Here is a 20470-nt window from a genome sequence, read left to right as displayed (position 1 = left end):
TACAATAATCAAGACAATGTGTTTTTGGCACAGAATAGACATACAGATGGGCTTCCCAGGTGGCGCTAGTGGTAAAGAACTCGCCTGCCAATGCAGGAGACGTAAGAGACGCGGGTTTGATCGTGGGTCAAGAAGATCCCCTGGAGGAGGGCATGGCAACCCACTCCAGTATTTTTGCCTGGAGAATCCCATGGACAGAGAACCCTGGAGTGCTACGGTCCATGGAGTTACAGAGTCAGACATGACTGAAGCGACTTGGCATGCACGCATGGCACAGACATATAGATTAATGGAAGAAAATGGAGAATCTAGAAATAAACCCTTAGGTTTGTGGTCAGTTGATTTTCCACAAGAATGCTAAGACAATTCAATGGGGAAAAAATTGTCTTTTCAATACATGGTGCTGGGAAAATTGAATATTCACATGTGAAAGAATAAAATTGGACCCTCTATCTCAACTATACACAAAAATTAACTGATCTAGATCTAAATGTAAAGAAACTATAAAACTACTAGAAGAAACATTGGAACAAATTTTAGTGACCTTGAGTTAGTCAATAATTTTTTATATATAACACTAAAAGGACAACTGATAAAAACATAAATTGGATAAACTGGATTTCATCAGAATTAAAAGTTTTATGGGGAAAACTGTACCATCAAGAAAATTTAAAGACATCTCATTTAAGAGAGAAAATATTGGTTGAGGGTGGCAAAGAAAGCCCTCTAGCAGCACATGAGATGCAAATGCTGGCAGTTAGGAAAGCAAGTCCTGTTAATACGGAGGCCTCGAGGCACATGGGCTGGGCACCAGTAGTACCTGCAGCACAGTCCCAGACTCTCTTCGGTAGTATTAGGCAGGCCCAGTCTTAGCTGGGGTTTCTGCATCAAGTAGATATCGCCTGAGGCACAAGGCTTATGTGCTATCCCTGTATCAGGGCGACTGGTCCAAGAAACAGAAATAAGAAAAAGAGTGAAGCAAGGAAGGAGGGGGAGCTAGTATGAAATTGCATTATGGAGCTGGCCATCATTACACGCCAGAGGTTGCTAGATCTCTTGGAATAGTCCTTCAATTCGGTCGCTCAGTCGTGTCTGACTCTTTGTGAGCCCAGCAAAGACTGCAGCACGCCAGGCTTCCCTGTCCATCACCAACAATCTTTCCCAGCATCAGGGTCTTTTCCAATGAGTCAGTTCTTTGCATCAGGTGGCCAAAGTATTGGAGCTTCAGCTTCAGTCCTTCCAATGAATATTCAGGACTGATCTCCTTTAGGATGGACTGGTTGGATCTCCTTGCAGTCCAAGGGACTCTCAAGAGTCTTCTCCAACATCACAGTTCAAAAGCATCAATTCTTCGGCGCTCAGCTTTCCTTATAGTCCAACTCTCACATCCATACATGACTACTGGAAAAACCATAGCCTTGACTAGACAGACCTTTGTTGGCAAAGTAATGTCTCTGCTTTTTAATATGCTATTTAGGCCAATCATAGCTGTTCTTCCAAGGAGCAAGCGTCTTTTAATTTCACGGCTGCAGTCACCATCTGCAGTGATTTTGGAGTCCCCCTAAAATAAAGTCTGCCACTGTTTCCATTGTTTCCCCATCTATTTGCCATGAAGTGATGGGACTAGATGCCATGATTTTAGTTTTCTGAATGTTTAGGTTTAAGCCAGCGTTTTCACTCTCCTCTTTCACTTTCATCAAGAGGCTCTTTAGTTCTTCTCTGCCATAAGGGTGGTGTCATATGCATATCTGAGGTTATTGATATTTCTCCCGGCAATCTTGATTCCAGCTTGTGTTTCCTCTAGCCTGGCATTTCGCATGATGTACTGTGCATATAAGTTAAATAAGCAGGGTGACAATATATAGCCTTGATGTACTCCTTTCCTGATTTGGAACCAGTCTCTTGTTCCATGTTCGGTTTAACTGTTGCTTCTTGACCTCCATACAGATTTCTCAGGAGGCAGGTCAGGTGGTCTGGTATTCCCATCTCTTAAAGAATTCTACACAGTTTGTTGTGATCCACACAGTCAAAGGCTTTGGGATAGTCAATAAAGCAGAAGTAGATGTCTTTCTGGAACTCTCTCGCTTTTTCAATGATCCAATGGATGTTGGCAATTTGATCTCTGGTTCCTCTGCCTTTTCTAAATCCAGCTTGAACATCTGGAATTTCATGGTTCACATACTGTTGAAGCCTGACTTGGAGAATTTTGAGCATTACTTTGCTACCATGTGAGATAAGTGCAATTACGCTGTAGTTTGAACATTAAGGAATAGTCCTTATGAAGCCTTGAGAAGCCTTTGGACTTTTGCACCTAAAGACCCAAAAAGCACCTGAGTACAATTTTTAAAAGAATGATTTAAAAATTTTTAAAAGAATGATTGATTTTCTCCCAAAGGTGGGTAGTTGGTATCTGTAAACTAAGATCCTCCTAGACCTCATTCATATCTCAGGTTCCCTTTAATCAACATCCAACACAGAACTGGTGGAAATGAATAGCGGGAATAATTGAAATCCATAGAATAATAGCTACCATTGAGTAAGCACATGGCAGTATTATATAATGTCTGATCCTCACAAAGTAGCTTTTGTTATACTGATTTTATTAATGTGCAAAATCACACATTAAACTGAGATTCAGCTAATTTAAGGAACTTGGCCAAGGTCACAAAACTAGTAAGAAGCAGACCAGGTTTGGGAACCAGGTCTTTTATTTTTTGTGTATGTGAACTCCTAAAACAATGCTTTTTCTAGTATCCCACAAAGCCTCCTAGAAGAAAGGATTGAGATTCCTAAATCTCCTTTTAGCCAGTACTCTTTTAAAAAAGCTTATTTGTTTTTAAAAAGTAGGTCATTCAAATACATGGTGCAAAATTCAAGAAATAACAAGAGCATCCCGTGAAAGCTCTTCTTTTTTTTCTTTTAAATTTTATTTTTAAACTTTACAATATTGTATTAGTTTTGCCAAATATCGAAATGAATCCTCCACAGGTATACATGTGTTCCCCATCCTGAACCCTCCTCCCACCTCCCTCCTCCTTCCTCCCTCCCCCCTCCCCATACCATCCCTCTGGGTTGTCCCAGTGCACCAGCCCCAAGCATCCAGTATCGTGCATCAAACCTGGACTGGCAACTCATTTCATATATGATATTATACGTATTTCAATGCCATTCCCCCAAATCATCCCACCTCTCCCTCTCCCACAGAGTCCAAAAGACTGTTCTATACATCAGTGTCTCTTTTGCTGTCTCGTATACAGGGTTATTGTTACCATCTTTCTAAATTCCATATATATGCGTTAGTATACTGTATTGGTGTTTTTCTTTCTGGCTTACTTCACTCTGTATAATAGGCTCCAGTTTCATCCACCTCATTAGAACTGATTCAAATGTATTCTTTTTAATGGCTGAGTAACTCCATTGTGTATATGTACCACAGCTTTCTCTTCTTTTAACCCTGTCCACTCAGTTCCTCTTTTGAAGAGCAATTAATGTTACCAGTTACTTGTGTATCTTTCCCAAAGTATTTATAGAGAAATATAAATGTTCTTTTTCATATGTTTAACAGAATGGCACCCCACTCCAGTACTCTTGCCTGGAAAATCCCATGGGTGGAGGAGCCTGGTAGGCTGCAGTCCATGGGGTTGCTAAGAGTCGGACACGACTGAGCGACTTCACTTTCCCTTTTCACTTTAATGCATTGGAGAAGGAAATGGCAACCCACTCCAGTGTTCTTGCCTGGAGAATCCCAGGGATGGGGGGAGCCTGGTGGGCTGCCGTCTATGGGGTCGCACAGAGTCGGACACGACTGAAGCGACTTAGCAGCAGCAACAGAAATAACAAACATACACACTAGTCTCACCTTGTGTTTTTGTTTTTTTACTTAACATCTTGGAATTCACATCCATATTCCTACGCAAAGCTTAGCTAACACTTTGAAATACTCTCATCACTGGACCTTTTATTATTAAAGAATACCAGAGGTAGTATACTAAAATTTACCTGCTGTTTCCCTTGTCCTACTTATCCACTCCTGAAAGAATAAACAAGAAGCAAAATAGTTAAGCATCAGGCAACAGGAAAGGAATGGAGAAACATGAAATGCAAGCTCAACAGTGGCTCTTAAAAGACTTCTTTTGTTTTCTCAGGTTGCTTTGGCCCTAATGCATTTGCAGTTTTCAGGTGTGCTGCATAAAGTAACTTCTGTTACTGTTCCCTGCTGTGTTTTTGTTCATATGCATGAGTGGAATGTGATTGTGTATTTGTCCTTCTGGTATCTCAGACCATCTGGCCCCCAGTATTCCAAGATGAAAAGATATTGTGAAAATGAGTGGGAAGCCTAGATCTTATTTCCCAAATTTCATGGTCCTAAAGTCTCCATCACACAGTGTGACACTTGATTGCATTTAGTCTAATGCTTTTCACTAATTGTTTCTTTAATCTAGAGTATTACAGCCTTCAGGGCTGAGACCATACCTCACAGCATGCTACCAAAGCCAGAGTAGGTGCATATTAGTGAGTCCTAGAGGACAGAAGATAGATTTTGTGATCTTGATACTTACTTCTGTATTGACAAGATACTAAGAGAGCTGCTTGGGGATATGGGGAGAGGTGAGGATGGAAGTAGATTGGAATCACAGGAAGATTTCTTGGGATATATGTGCTAGTTCACCCACATTCCTATCAGCATCTCAGCTGGAGGAGGGAGAGAGAGAGAGAACATATTTTGAGAGAGCTTCTTAGGTGATTCTCATAGTCCTCCATCCTCATACCCCTAATTGACAACTGTGGCTAAGAGAAAGGAGAGGCACAAAGCCTCTCAAATATCCTCTTAAGCTGAAAAGCATTAAACAATTTATTTTTAAAATACTTATTTGGCCATGCTGGGTTTTAGTTCTGGCATGTGGGATCTAGTTCCCTGACCAGGGATCGAACCCAGGCCCCTTGCATTGGGAGTGCAGATGTGCAGTCTTAGCCACTGGACCACCGGGGAAGTCCCTTAATTTATTTTAAAGGGAAGAAGATGGGGTTTTCTTTTTATTTCCTAATTTTCTTCTTGTCATCATAGTAGCGCACAGAAAGAGCAAACAGTAATAGTGAAAGCTGCCTATACACATAATCTAAGAGGCTCAGATGGCTGTGTTTGTGGTCTCCAGGTATTCTAATTTGTTTGGTTAGGGTTGTTGTATCTTCTTTGTCTTTCCTTCCCAAAAGATTCACTCAGAAAGATGTTAATGTCTAATAACATATACACTAATATTTACTAATTTTCTAATTCAGTGCTTCCTAAACTTAAATGAGCACCATGATCACCTAGAGGATTTGTTAAAGCACAGATTTCTGGAATCCATTCTCAGATTTTCTGATTCAGTACATGTAAGGTGGCATCTAAGAATTTTCATTTGTGACAAATTCCCATTTGATGCTGATGCTGCTAGTTTGGGGACCACACTTTGAGAATGACTGTTCTGGTGACTAATTTCATACTTACCACTGTAGAGGGGGAGGGAATCCTAGGAACTAATAAGAGTGATTGAGAATGACAATCACAATACATGTCAATAGGAGAAGATGTTGTAATGCACATTAATGAAGAAGAAATGCTCTTTTAGCATAGTCAAGTCCAGAAGTGTCTCCAGCATTCAGATGAGATTCCTGTGTAATGAGAGCTTTTGACCTAAAACATCGTTCCAATGTGAGAATTCTCATTAAAAAAAAAGGGGGGGGGGGCAGAAGGAGAAGTTACCACCCATCTTGATGTTCTTTTTTCCCAATCCAGCATAAAATATGTTATGGATACACTTACTTTTCTCTATCTTTATTGTCATGACCCTGTTCCTAATTACAATCATCTCCCAGAGATCAAATTGCCAACGTGCGCTGGATCATCAAAAAAGCAAGAGAGTTCCAGAAAAACATCTACTTCTGCTTTATTGACTGCGCCACAGCCTTTGACTGTGTGGATCACAACAAACTGTGGAAAATTCTTAAAGAGATGGGCATCCCAGACCACCTGACCTGCCTCCTGAGAAATCTGTATGCAGGTCAGGAAGCAACAGTTAGAACTGGACATGGAACAACAGACTGGTTCCAAATAGGAAAAGGAGTATGTCAAGGTTGTATATTGTCACCCTGCTTATTTAACTTCTATGCAGAGTACATCATGAGAAACGCTGGGCTGGATGAAGCACAAGCTGGAATCAAGATCACTGGGAGAAATATCAGTAACCTCAGATATGCAGATGACATCGCCCTTATGGCAGAAAGCGAAGAACTAAAGAACCTCTTGATGAAAGTGGAAGAAGAGAGTGAAAAAGTTGGCTTAAAGCTCAACATTCAGAAAACTAAGATCATGGCATCCAGTCCCATCACTTCTTGGCAAATAGATGGGGAAACAGTGGAAACAGTGGCAGACTTTATTTTAGGGGGACTCCAAAATCACTGCAGATGGTGACTGCAGCCATGAAATTAAAAGATGCTTGCTCCTTGGAAGAACAGCTATGATTGCCCTAAACAGCATATTAAAAAGCAGAGACATTACTTTGCCAACAAAGGTCTGTCCAGTCAAGGCTATGGTTTTTCCAGTAGTCATGTATGGATGTGAGAGTTGGACTATAAGGAAAGCTGAGCGCCGAAGAATTGATGCTTTTGAACTGTGATGTTGGAAAAGACTCTTGAGAGTCCCTTGGACTGCAAGGAGATCCAACCAGTCCATCCTAAAGGAGATCAATCCTGGGTGTTCATTGGGAGGACTGATGTTGAAGCCTACACTCCAGTACTTTGGCCACCTGATGTGGAGAGCTGACTCATTTGAAAAGATCCTGATGCTGGGAAAGATTGAGGGTGGGAGGAGAAGGGGTCCAGAGAGGATGAGATGGTTGGATGACATCACCAACTCAATGGATATGAGTTTGAGTAAACTCCAGGAGTTGGTGATGGATGGAGGCCTGGTGTGCTGCATTCCATGGGGTCGCAAAGTCAGACACGACTGAATGACTGAACTGAACTGAACTTACCTGGATACTCCATGGTCTCCCAGTAACTTGCCACTAAAAATGTGGTTCATAGACCAACAGCATCAGCATCATGTGGGAACTAGTAGAATTTCAGGCTCTCAGTTCCCTGTCCCCCATGCAAGAAACAGCACTTTAACAAGGTCTCTAGTTTATTTGTTTGCACGTTAATGTTATAAAGTAATGTACGTAGCTGTTCTGTCAGATTTCCCTTTTCAGTCCATTCTCCTCAGCTGGAGGGTGACCCTTTCAAAACAAATTAGATCATAATGTTCCCCTCCAACAAAACCACTCTGATGGGGTCCCATGGCTCTTGAAAGTCAAGCTCAGTATCTTGGCCCATAAGGCCTAAGGTGAGCCAGTCCCTTCCTCTCTAATCCATCCTCATCCTGTGTCTTGTTCCTCTCTCTCACTGGGCTCCAGCCAGACCTTACTTCTCAGTTTCTCTCACAGATCAAGATTGTTCTTACCTTCCAGTAAGTTGTTCCTTCTGCCTGGAATGTTCTCCCCCAGCATCCACTGCAAATCTAGCTCCTTCTCCTCTTTCAGCTCTCAGCCTCTGCAGGGAAATCCACCTTGGCCTTGTGATTAGAGCTCCATTTCCATCATTATTTATTTCCTTCATAATACTAATTTATAATCATTTCATTTGTTGACTCCACCTTGAAAAAAAGGATTAAGCCTCTCTTGGTCCCAGTGTCTGGCACCCAGTATGCACTCAGGAAATATCTACTCAAGGAATGACCCCTTATTTCTTTACCAAGCAATGGAAAATTGGGTTGGAGGTGGGGAGTAGCCTTGGATTTTAAAGATAACACAGGAGATGACCTGTGTGTTTTGAGGGAAAGGAAGGAAGTGGGGATTTCAAGAAAAAATGAAGGACAGAAAACAAGGTGAAAGGATGCAAAGGGGAAATTTTTGTTGGTTGAGGCATTATCCACATGGGGACACTCTGACGGGACAGCTGGGTGGGCCCACTTCATCTGTGAGGTAACACGGCTAGGTGGTGAGTGATTTAGGTCATTAGTTTGGTGCATGGTCCCATCACTTCATGGCAAATAGATGGGGAAACAGTGGCTGACTATTTTTTTGGACTCCAAAATCACTGCAGATGGTGTTTGCAGCCATGAAATTAAAAGACGCTTACTCCTTGGAAGGAAGGTTATGACCAACCTAGATAGCATATTCAAAAGCAGAGACATTACTTTGCCAACAAAGGTCCATCTAGTCAAGGCTATGGTTTTTCAAGTAGTCATGTATGGATGTGAGAGTTGGACTATAAAGAAAGCTGAGCACCAAAGAATTGATGCTTTTGAACTGTGGTGTTGGAGAAGACTTGAAAGTCCCTTGGACTGCAAGGAGATCCAACCAGTCCATCCTAAAGGAGAGCAGTCCTGAGTGTTCATTGGAAGGACTAATGCTGAAGCTGAAACTCCAATACTTTGGCCACCTGATGCGAAGAGCTGACTGATTTGAAAAGACCCTGATGCTAGGAAAGATTGAAGGCGGGAGGAGAAGGGGATGACAGAGAATGAGATGGTTGGATGGCATCACTGACTCAATGGGCATGGATTTGGTGGACTCCGGCAGTTGGTGATGGACAGGGAAGCCTGGTGTGCTGCATTCCATGGGGTTGCAAACAGTTGGACACGACTGAGCGACTGAACTGAACTGATACCACCTACTCCCAGCCTCTTGTCAGCTGAACAGTTAGCGTTCAGTGGTCTGAATTTGAAATTGTTGGCTACCCAGACAGAGAAGGAGGGAAATAGGCTTCCACTTCCCCAGCAGCCACCTAAGATGCACTCAGTGCCAGTAACAGGGACACCCAGAACCCCAGTCTTTGTGGAGCTGTTACTCAAATGGTTAAACTTATATTTGTAGCTAATGCTTTTCTCTCACTTGTCAAAGGATATCTCCCTTCAGTCGTTCCCCACTTGCCCAGATTTTTTTTAATACAGTGATACAGTTCTCATGTGTGCTACTACATCCTGTGTTGTGGTTGATGAAGTTAGTTTGAAGATTAGAATGCTGATAGGTTCCTTAAACATATGTACTTCGTTCTGTTCCTAAACATCTTGAATTTCTGAACTAACAAGAAGACATACTTCATTCATGTGTCAATTTTGTTAATGCTAACTTCTAAAGTACTGAAAAGGCGGTTGTGAGTGGTACACCATAAATAAGGTGGTGTGGGTTTTATTCTGTACTGGTCACTTAGATTTTTAGAGAGAAAACCTGACGTGGTTATAAATATCTCAGCCAGTTATTCAGAACAGCGTTTTTCAAACTTGAGAAACCAACAGCCCTCCCGTCAATGCTCCTTGTAGATCTCTAAGAGTATGTCAGCAGAGGAATGTTGACTTAATAAGCTAAAAGACTTTTTATATAAAAATACTTTTTAATTGTGAATTATGATGAGGGAGAATTTATAAGTGATAGACAACAGTTTTAAAAACAGTCAGGGATTTGGGGACCCTAGTTTACAAAATCTTGAACTATGTACATAGTTCATAGTTGAGAGAGTGAAGACATAGTTACTCCTCATCACTGATGGAAAAACAGTGCCATAGGCTTGTCTTTCTCCCTCGACTAAAATAAATAATCATTAAAACAATGTGGAAAGTTCCCTAAAAGAAGTGGGAATAGTAGACACTTAACTCTGAAGATGATAGAAATTTTCCTGGAGGATGTGACATTTGAATCAAGTTTGGAGTTTATGCAGGACTTTAAAAAGCAGATGAGAGAAGGAAAAAAAATCCATCTCAGGTGGCAAAAAACAAAAACCAAAAAACATTACATGCAAAGGTGGAGATGACAAAGATCATGACTTACTAAATAACTGCAAATTGTGCAGAGTATTTGAAGTGCAAGACACATGGGGTAGTGGTAGGCAGTGAAGCTATAAAGATAGAATTTAGACCTCCGAGTTCCTGTACTTCATCCAGAGAAAGGTAGACTTAATGCTGTAAGTGATGGGGAGCCCCTGGAAGAGTTTAAGCAGGGTGCTGTGGTCAGATTTGCACTCTCAGGAAGTGTACACTGCCGGCAACATGGAGAATGAACTGAAGGGAGACAAAACAGAAGCTTGGAGACGAGTTAAGAAGTTATTGTTATGGCTCTGCATGAAGATGAGGAGTATCTGAACTACATTCAAAGGGGAATGAATAAGAGAAAGAAATATTTAGACATATTAATGGAGTATAATTGCTAGGACTTAGTAAAATTTGGATATGACTATGAACGTGAAGAAAGACTCAGAGGTGAATCCCGAGAGTCTGTCTTGGATTACTGAGTGGTTTACAGTGTCATTAAACAATAGGAGGAAATAATGAGAAACTGGTTTGGGAAATGAGCTGATGGTTTAGTGTTGGGTATGTCGTCTTAGTTGCTGGGAGATGTCTGTAGATAGAAATGTGAAACATGGGTTCAGATAGGAGATCAGGACTAGAGAAGGAAGATCCTGAAAATTCTTAGTGATCCCTACCATCGTAAGGTTGCTGTCCATACTCTTAACCTTATCAATGGGCCTGGTAGTTCAAGTTCAGTTTGTGCGTATAGATGAGGTTGTCCAGTGAGAGTTATAAACCATGAGAAGAAAGCCAAAACTGAGACCCTGAGAAACACTAGTGTTTAAGAGAGGGATGAAGGAAAAGAACCTGCAAAGGAAAATGGGAAGTAGCGAGGAAGAATAGTAATATCAGCTGCCTTGGGGATGGGAGAGGGTGGTGCCAAGAAAAAGAAATATAAATGAAAAAATTGGAATGTTTTAAGTGTCAGAAATTAGTAGGTACTGATGGGTGATTTGGAAATTTGTATGTTACCTCCAAACTGAGTAGCTGCACGTTGTCACAGGAATGTAGCCCTGATGTCAGATATTTTGATTTTTTCAAAAGACATCAGGAATTTCAAGTTTTATGCCAAATATTTTCTTACACAAATGTTTATTCCAATTAAAATGCAAGCAAAAACTATGTATAGCCATACTTGGTAGGATATTTGAGGTAAGAAAACCAAAGAATGGCACCATCATTGGATATACACTGTGAGAATACTACCTATCTGTAGCCAGCTTCCCTGGTAGCTCAGTCAGTAAAGAATCTGCCTGGAGTGTAGGAGACCCGGGTTTGATCCCTGGGTTGGGAAGATCCCCTGGAGAAGGAAATGGAAAACCACTGCAGTATGCTTGCCTGGAAAATCCCATGGACAGAGGAGCCTGGTGGGCTGCGGGCCATGGTATCGCAGAGTCACACTTATCTGTACAAAACTGCTTAGACAAATTGAAACTGAAAGAGTTGTATCTGATGGTGCCATTTTCTGGGGTTAGTCTACCAAACGTACACCACTGTCAAAACATCTGAAACTATTAAAAAGAATGGCTATGGATTTTAGGTTTTTTAAGTATCAGAATGTACAAAAAGAACTTCTCCAAGATGGAAGTTTCTGATGAATTCTATTCAAATGATCATTTATTACTGTTTGCCATGTCTGACTTATTTCTTCTGCTAAATATAGCTTTTGTTTGCTCTCTCTTTTCTGGTAGAGCCAGATAGTAAGTATTTTAGGCTTTGTGGTCTCTGTCGTGACTGTTCAACTCTGCTGTTACAGCACAAAAGTAGACATTGACAGTATGTAAGCAAATGGGCATCGCTGGATTCCAGTAAAACTTTATTTGTAAAAGCAGGCTATGCAGCCCTGTTTACAGTAGCTAGGACATGGATGCACCCTTCATGTCTATCAGCAGACAAATGGATAAGAAAGTTATGGTAGATATACACAATGGAATATTACTCAGCTATTAAAAAGAACTCATTTGAGTAAGTTCTAATGAGGTGGATGAAACTGGAGTCTATTATACAGAGTGAAGTAAATCAGAAAGAAAAACACCAATACAGTATATTATTGCATATATATGAAATTTAGAAAGATGGTAACAACAACACTATATGCAAGACAGCAAAAAAGAGACACAGATATAAAGAACAGACTTTTGGACTCTGTGGGAGAAGGCGAGGGTGGGATGATTTGAGAGAATAGCATTAAAACATGTTTATTACCAAATCTGAAACAGATGACCAGTCCAAGTTCGATGCATGATACAGGGCACTCAAAGCCGGTACACTTGGACAACCCAGAGGGGTGGGGTGGGGAGGGAGGTAGGGGGGAGGTTTGGGACAGGGGACAATGTACACCCGTGGCTGATTGATGTCAATATATGGCAAAACCACCACAATATTATAAATTAATTAGCCTCCAATTAAAATAAATAATTTTTTTAAAAAAAGGGACAGGTACACTAAGCTTGCTAGTCAAAATAATCAGGTACTTCTTAAGACATCACTTTTTATGAATGTGCCAGTGGCTGGAGGGGTAGCATAAGAATATGAGCAGGAGCTTTGGGGTAGTCTGAGCTGTGCCCGAATTCTAGCTCTGCTATTTCCCACGGCATAACCTTAAGCAAGTTACTTTGTCCCTTTGGTCCTCAATTTTCCCATCTGTAAAATGAGGATGATGATAATCTCGTAAGGTCAGTGAGTGGTTGATTGACACGGTGTCTGTAAAGCTTTCGTAGTGTTTGTCCTACGGAAAATACCAAGTGTGGATGATGGCTTATTAGCACCAAACACTACTGCTGCCCTATGAGTTATAAGTTTTCAGGAAACAGTTTTTTCCTCTTTTTCAAAAGCGGTCTTTAAATAGTTTCAACTAAATGTGTTCCATTTTCAGAAATACATACTGAAGAATAAGAGCTGTATGAAGACAACTATCTGTGAGAATGTTCACCATGCTGTTACCTGTAACAGAAAAAAGGAACCTGTGTAAATTCCTAAATTTATTTCACGAATTGGTAAAATAAATTATGGTACACCAATAAAATGACTAATCACTGTTCAAAAAAAAAGGGAAAAAAGCAGGTGATGGGCCAGCTTTGACCTGTTGAACTTCCACTCTACTGGAAGCATACCTCTGGGAGAATCAGTGTTCTGTGATTATAGGTAAAGCCAAAGAAAACACAGGGAGAAAAAAGTTTATCTTTTTTTCTAAACTCTTAGCTTAATGCACACAAATGAGCAAAATTAGCTAAATGTCCTTTTCCATATTCACTAATGTTTATGTAGTTTTTTATTGTAAAACAGATGAAACTAACTTTTATGGACATGAAGTGATCACTTTTGCATTATCAGGAGATCTGGTGGCATTAGCACTGAAGTTAAGTGTGGCTCAGCTGATAAAAAATCCGCCTGCAATGTGGGAGACCTGGGTTTGATCCCTGGGTTGGGAAGATCCCCTGGAGAAGGGAAAGGCCACCCACTCCAGTATTCTGGCCTGGAGAATTCCATGGACTGTATAGTCCATGGGGTTGCAAAGAGTTGAACATGACTGAGCAGCTTTCACTTAAGTCAAAGTAAAAAGGGCTGGGACAAAAAATGTGTATGCCTGTGTATATAGTATACACACATATATATTATGTGTGTATAAAGAGCACATATATTTTATATATATATATCAATTTCAGTCCTTTTCTGGTTCAGAACTTGTTACTTTTTTCTATGTCTAGTGATTTTTTGTTCGATATCATAGATTATAAATGTTATGCTATTGAGTGTTTGCCCTCTGTTGTTTTTCTTCAAAGAGTTTTAAAGTTTGTTTTGGCACAAGATTAATTGTTAGGTTACTTGTGGATTGACCTGATATCCTTGAGGATTATTTTAAACTTTGTTGGAGTGTGCCTAGAATAGCCTTTAGTTTAGCTTTAATAAGAAGCCGTGACCCACCCTGGGGTTTCCGTCGATCGCCCTATGGCTCAGTGAGGTCTCTCTACTCTGGCTGGCTAGAACTTGAACAGCGTCAGACTCCCTGTGTGCTGAGAATTGTCCAGTGTATGTAGTCTGGTAGTCGTTCTTTGCCCAGCTGTGTGGAATTTCACCCTGTGTTTGTGCAGACTGGTGTTCAGCCAAAGATCAAGACCTCTGTGCAGATTTTGAAAGTTCTCTCTCTGTATAGCTCCCTCCTCTCTGGTACTTTGTCCCACAAATTCTAGCTCCCTCCCCTCCTTGAAACCCCATCTCTGTCTCCTTAATTTCATGAGACCACTGTGCTCTGAGTTTTTCTTTGCTGTGCTGTAGTCTCAAAGTTGCCACCGTGTGGGACGCTGGGGCATTTTATTTTCCTTCTCTCAGTTATCCGTCTTTCCCTGTCGTTTGCAAACAGTTGTCTCATATCCTTTGTCCAGGTTTCTGGTTGTTTACTGTGGAAGAGCAAGTTCTGTGCTACTGACTTCTTTATGATCAGTAGTGGAGCTCAGCCTCTTTAAGATGCTGAATCCTCCAATCCTGGTATATTTATTTGGGTCTTCTTTGAGATTTTAGATAAGCTTTTCAAAGTTTCTCCCTAAATTCTCTCCATAGAATCTAAAATTTAGAGCTTGATTTATTTCCAAGTTTTCAAACTTTAATGTCATTGCAAATGGTATTTTTTAAAATTATTTTTTACCTACTAATTGCTAGTATAAAGGAAAAAATAAAATTTTCATATTGCTTTTTCTATCCTACAGTGATGTAGTATACTGATTTTCCTATACAACAATTAATTGAAGTATTATTTTGAATTACTTAACTATAATTTTCAAATAATTAATGATAGTTTAGTTTAATTCAAATCCTTATATATATATATATTTTTTTTTTTTTTTTCTTTCTTGCTGTCCTTCACTGTTTAAGAACTACAGTGTAGGGACTTCCCTGGCCATCCAGTGATTAGGACTCTGTGCTTCCAATGCAGTGGATGTGGGTTTGATCTCTGGTTGGGGAACTAAGATCCCACATGCTGTGTGACATGACCAAAAAAACCCTACAATGCAGTGTTCAATAGATGTTCCTTTCTATTTCTACTTGACTAAGATTTTTTTAAAGTCATAAATGTTGAATTTTATTGAACACTTTCTGCATCTATTGAAATATTTGTATGCTATTTCACTATAATTTCGTAAAGTACATTGTTTGGTTTTTATTCCAATGTGAAACCAACTTTTTACATCTGAAATAAAACCAACTTGGTCATGTTACATTTCCCTTTTAATACTGTGCTTGGTTTGCTTTGCTATTATTTTGCTAAAAGATTTCTGCATTTGTATTTGTGAGTGAGATTGTCCTGTACTTATCCTTTCTCTTTCTGTAGGTTTTCACTTATATGTTACACTAGCCCCGAAACATTTTGGAATTAGTTCTTGAATATTTAATAGAGCTTGTCCAGTAAGCCATCTAGGACTGGAGTTTTCTTTGTAAAAAGTTTGAACCTCTTTATCTCTGGTAGGGCTTTTTGCCTTAAAGGTTTTTTTTTCCCTAAAGGTTTTTTTTTCCCTCTCATATTAATATGCCATGCTAGCTATCTTTTGGTTATATTTGCAAAATGTATACAGTTTAACATCTTTTTACTTTAAACTTTTCTGTCTTATGTTTTGGGTGTCTTTCTTTTGCAGAGGGTATCATTGTTTTGTAAAATGAGTTTCTTTTTGGCTGTGCTGGGTCTTCATTACTGTGCCAGGCTTTCTGGCTCTGTGGCCAGTGGGGGGTACTCTCTGGTTTTGGTGCACGGGTTTCTGTTGCGGAGCATGGTCTTCAGTAGTTGCTGCTCTCAGACTTAGTAGTTGTGGGTTTAGTTGCTCTGAAGCATGTGGGATCTTCCCAGACCATCGATGGAACCCATTTCCCCTGCATTGGCAGGTGGATTCTTAACACTGGAACCACCAGGGAAATCCCATGGGTTTTTTAATTTTACTTAGTCTGATGATCTAACCTTTTCGTTGGAGCATTTAGTGCATTATCATTAAATATAATTTCCTATATATTTAGGTTTAAATCTGTCATTTTACTTTGTGGTTTCTTGTACAACATTTTTTCTCTTCTTTATTGAATTCTTTGGGCTTGGTTAAGGTTTTTGGTATAATCACTCCATGTTTTCCCCTTTATTTGAAAGGTATAGTGTACTGTTTATCATCTTTAGTGGTGACTAGAAATTTTAACAGGTTTATTAACTTACCAAAGTCCTAAAAAGCAATACTTTTATCTTTGGTATAACATAAGAACTTTAGAATATCTTAACTTCATTTATCTTCCTCCTTATTTACCTTATTGTTGTTGCATATTTTAATTCTCTCTTTTCAAATTTTACTCCATAAGAGATTATTATTATATTACATCTGTACAGGATTTACCAATAAATTTTCCACTTCTTTTTGCATCTCAGAACGTACAGACAACTCCTTTAGTTAATTTCAGTCTTCATGAGTTCTTTTCTGCTGTTTATTTCTGTTGGTTCTTACTCATGAGTCCTTGTTTCTTGTGTGCTTGTTTTTGTTTTTTTTCCCGCTGCAGGCGGCTCATTTTCCTGAAAATTATTTCTGGCAATTCCGTGAGGCCTCTGATTAAGGTGAATTCCCTCAAAGAGTCTTGTACCTCCTCCTACCAATCCAGTCCCACTTTAACACTGTAGCTTGTAGTGTCAGGAATCGTCAGTGGTGTTTTAAAGACTATTTTAGATGCTTATTAAGCATTTTTAGTTATCTGTGGGAGGAACTGTCTGTACAAACAAGTATGCAATATTGAAATGGAAGGCATTATCCGTATTTTCTTCTGAGTTTTTAAATTGTGGTAAAATGTACCTAACATAAATTTTACCATTTTCACATGTGTTCAGGGGCTGTAAGGACGTTCACATTGTTGTGCAACCATCACCACCATCTGTCTCCAGGATTTTTATCATCTGGCAAAACTGAATGCAACTCTACCCATTAAGATTAACTGTCCTGTCCTCTTCCCCAGCCCCTGACGATTACCACTCGACTTCCTGTCTCTGTGAATTTTGACTAGGTACTTCATATGAGTGGAATAATATGGTATGTTCCCTTTGGGATTTGCTTATTTCAGATGTCTTTCATCTATGTTGTAGCATTATTCTTCTAAGAGTTTTAAAATGATTTCTTTCACAGTCAGATCCTCAGTGTACCTAGGATTAATTTGTGTTGAGCTGTGGGGTACAAATCTAAATTTATTCCACAATGGATATCCTGTTGTCCCAATACCCTTTATTAATTATTCCATCCTCTTCATATTGATTTGGATGTCACCTCTGTCGTATATCAAATATCCATATAAATATAATATAAGCCTGTTTCTAAGCTGTCTGTTTTGCTCAGTTGGTCTATTTATCTTTTCTTACACCAGAAAATAGTATTAGCTCTTAAGGCTTGAAAGTAATTCTTTTTTTTTCCATGTGTTAATAATTTTAAAACATTTTTTTTTATTATCCTGAATCCATGATCCATTTTATTTTTCACAAAGCACTTTATACATTTATGATAATAGCAAACCTTGATCTGTTATTTAAATCCCATTTCAAAAGACAGAAAGTATTTCTTAAAGTACGGTAAGACAAATCCATTTACTAGGTCTGGGGGTTCCTAGCCTCACTCAGGTCACAGGGAGCTGCCCGCAGTCCTGTAGGTGAGGACTGAAGAACAGGATCGTGGCAGCATCTGCGGGCCTAGAGTGGAAGCCGCCTGCATTGTTACTTTGCTTGAGCCTTCAGGTCTTTTGGGCTCAGTTCAGATGTATTGTTTCGATGTGATTTCTGGCGATGGCTCAGGTTAGAGCTAAGTGGAGGAGAAAGTACCCACATCATGGCACTGCTTAGACTCAATAGTCTGCCCCGGTCCACTGTTTTTTCAGAGCTTAATAGCTGCCTCAGGAGTTAAAAACATTCATCATATCCCTTGAGCAAATATTTATCGAATGCCTACCATATGCTAGCACAGTGTGTATAGTAACGATCCACACAGAGTTAGTCTCTGTTCTCATGAAATTTATATTCTAGTTAAGAGGGAAGCAGTCATTTTTTTTGTTGGGTTCAGCGCTTTACTAAAAAATGCTAAAGGCCTTCTACGTGATTATTAATGAAATTTGAGCCTATCAGCCTTTGTTCTCTATAGTTTACATATTTCTGGGGACATGACGACATGTCCCCAGATTTGAAACCTGCTCGATTGCTGGTGATGAAATTTTCAAGAATCATACTGTATCATAGTGTACAATAGGTACTCGGTGTACTGGAAGTATTCTGTACGCTTCAGGGCTTTGTGGACTTGATGAAAACCATGGTCAGAAAACGATCTCTCCATGATTAAAACATAGTGTCACTCCCTGGCTTCAATTTCAGAGAAAATAATGCCTGGGTTGAAAATGCAGGCAGCATCAAAGATTTCCAGTGATGGCGCACTGAATCTACTTGAACTGGAAGAAAATTTTGGTCTATGGAAAGGTATGAGGTCTATGGAAAGGTATGAAGTCTATGGATGTCCAGTTGCTGTTAACATCTAGAATATTACAACAGTCTTGTTTCCACACTGATACTAAGGACAGCTTCCTCTTTGTAACCCACTCTGAAACTGCACTGATCTCATCTATACTTGCTAAATTGTGTTTTTGAAAGGACACTTTCTAAAATGTTTTAAAACACTTTCTAAGTGGTTTAAAGAGCACAGTATTCACTGGGCAAAAATGTACAGATACCTGCATAACTGAAGCCACGTTTATGACAGCAAAAAAAAAAAAAGCCCTGCAGGAGTCTGCCACCAAAAAACCTTGGCACACTCTGCCTCCCTGCACCCTTCCTGAAGATGCCTTACCCCAGAAAATGTCTCTTTTGGCTTTCTCAGCCTGTGAAGTGGGATGGTTTAAAAACAAGAGTAAATTCTGCATGCAGTTTTACTAATACCAGCCTAATGCAAAGTATTCACACAAAGAAGTACCTGAAAAATTGCTTCTTTGGATAGATGTATGCTGGCTCAGGGGAAGGTACTGGTAGGAATTTCTTTAAACAGGTTTAAACTGTTTCCCTTCATAGACAACCAAAAAGACATCACAGCAAACTGGTAAAATCCAAATAAGATGAATGGCTCCATTGTTCCGCTTTACAAAGTTGGCTTTATTCAGCAGATTCAGCTAGCAACTGGAGGGCCGAATTATACATTTCTGTACAAAATTACTATGATGAATATTTATCATGGAAACTATGAGTTATTTCAGATTCTTCACTCATACATCATAGAAATTACAGTATTCATGGTAAAAAATCATCATCTTTCTAAAACAGTTGTTTGATGGATAAGTCTCTCAAGATTCTACAAGAGGCTGACAAAGTATCAGAGAATATTTTAGCCCAATAAATGACATAAATGACTTACCTTCTTACCAGGTAATACTTATCAAAATATCACCAAAATTAGGCTGAAATTGTTGCAGTCTATCACCTCGTTTGCAATGTTCTGTGTATATGTTTTCAGGGATTAGCCTGCCATAATTCACAAAGATTAAAAAATTGTTTGCTCTTTGTATCTATATTGTTAGGTGAATCTGAGTTCTCAAACTCCTATGACTCAAAAAAGAGAAAAGAAAGTGCTTAGATGCTAAACTTATGTTTTCTATTGGCTACCATTTAGTTTGTGTTCCATATTTGTGTCTGATATACCCTGTAGCCTGACAAAACAAATGGGAAACTCTTTCCTCCTTGATGCTAAATTAAAAATAAATTTTAATATTAAAACAAAAAATGGATCTATTGAATAGAAGCAAAGTTGGCATAAACTGTCATTGTTATCCTGTAACGGGTCACTGAAGGCAGCTAAGGTGGACGGCTCCAATGTTCCCACCAAAGTGCCTGGAAAAGCAGGGGGATGCGGAGAGGGGCTGCTTCTGCCTAGGTGTGTCATCACAACACATTAGGTCCTTTCCATCGTGTTTTTAGTTGTAGTTTTTCCATCAGAATGGACAAGTACACCATGTTCCATTTATTTCGTATTTAGTATGTTCAAGGCTCTGTGCTAAATTCTGTGAGTAAAATGGTGAATAAGTAAAATATATCAAGTGTTCACAGGTAAAGATTTTATCACCATTTGACATAGTATCAAAAGCTATAGCAAGTTTCCTTGTGAAAATTAAACCAGAAGGCCTGTGTAACCTAGTAAGCACCCAATAAACGAATGCAACATAAATTGTGCAACCTGTAATCCTTGATTAGATCTTGTTTGTTTGTTTTTTTAACAACTATAAAGGATCTCCTTGGAACAATTATGGACATTTGGATTTCAGGTAGATATTAGAGCATTCTTGTTAATTTTCTTGAGTGTGACGGTTACACTGGGTTATGGAGAATATCATTGTTCTTAAATTTTTGCTTGAAGTGTTTAGGGGTAAAGTGTTATGTAACTCAGTTTCAGAGTTTCAGAAATAAGTGTAGTTACATAAAGAATGTTAATAATGGTTAAAGGTAGGTGATAGGTGTATGGCTGCTTATCATACTATTCTTGCATCTTTTCTGGATGTTTCAGTTCAGTTCAGTTCAGTCGCACAGTCATATAACTTTCAAAATAAAATGTTGGGAAAGCTTTTAGTCCATTTTGTCTT

At 39.4% G+C, this 20470-nt stretch overlaps 1 protein-coding gene across 2 annotated transcripts in view; it reads left to right on the top strand.

Moving 5' to 3' along the window:
• Nucleotides 1-20061, top strand: part of STYX (serine/threonine/tyrosine interacting protein) — a 111579-nt gene extending 91518 nt beyond the window's left edge. The window contains exons 11-12 of one of the 2 annotated variants that reach the window (XR_011568722.1): nucleotides 12738-16439; nucleotides 16707-20061. Coding sequence is in view for 1 of the 2 variants with exons in the window: in XM_070796888.1 (XP_070652989.1) it covers nucleotides 12738-12757 (20 nt within the window). In the remaining variant the exon portion in view is untranslated. Of the gene's footprint in view, nucleotides 1-12737 lie in introns of both variants that reach the window. The other variant, XM_070796888.1, reaches the window with a different exon arrangement.
• The last annotated feature ends 409 nt before the right edge of the window (nucleotides 20062-20470 follow it).

The sequence above is a fragment of the Bos indicus genome, chromosome 10, assembly GCF_029378745.1.
Source record: "Bos indicus isolate NIAB-ARS_2022 breed Sahiwal x Tharparkar chromosome 10, NIAB-ARS_B.indTharparkar_mat_pri_1.0, whole genome shotgun sequence".
NCBI classification, from domain to species: Eukaryota; Metazoa; Chordata; class Mammalia; order Artiodactyla; family Bovidae; genus Bos; species Bos indicus.
The sequence above is the reverse complement of the archived record's forward strand: the minus strand, read 5'-3'. Positions and strand labels throughout refer to the sequence as shown.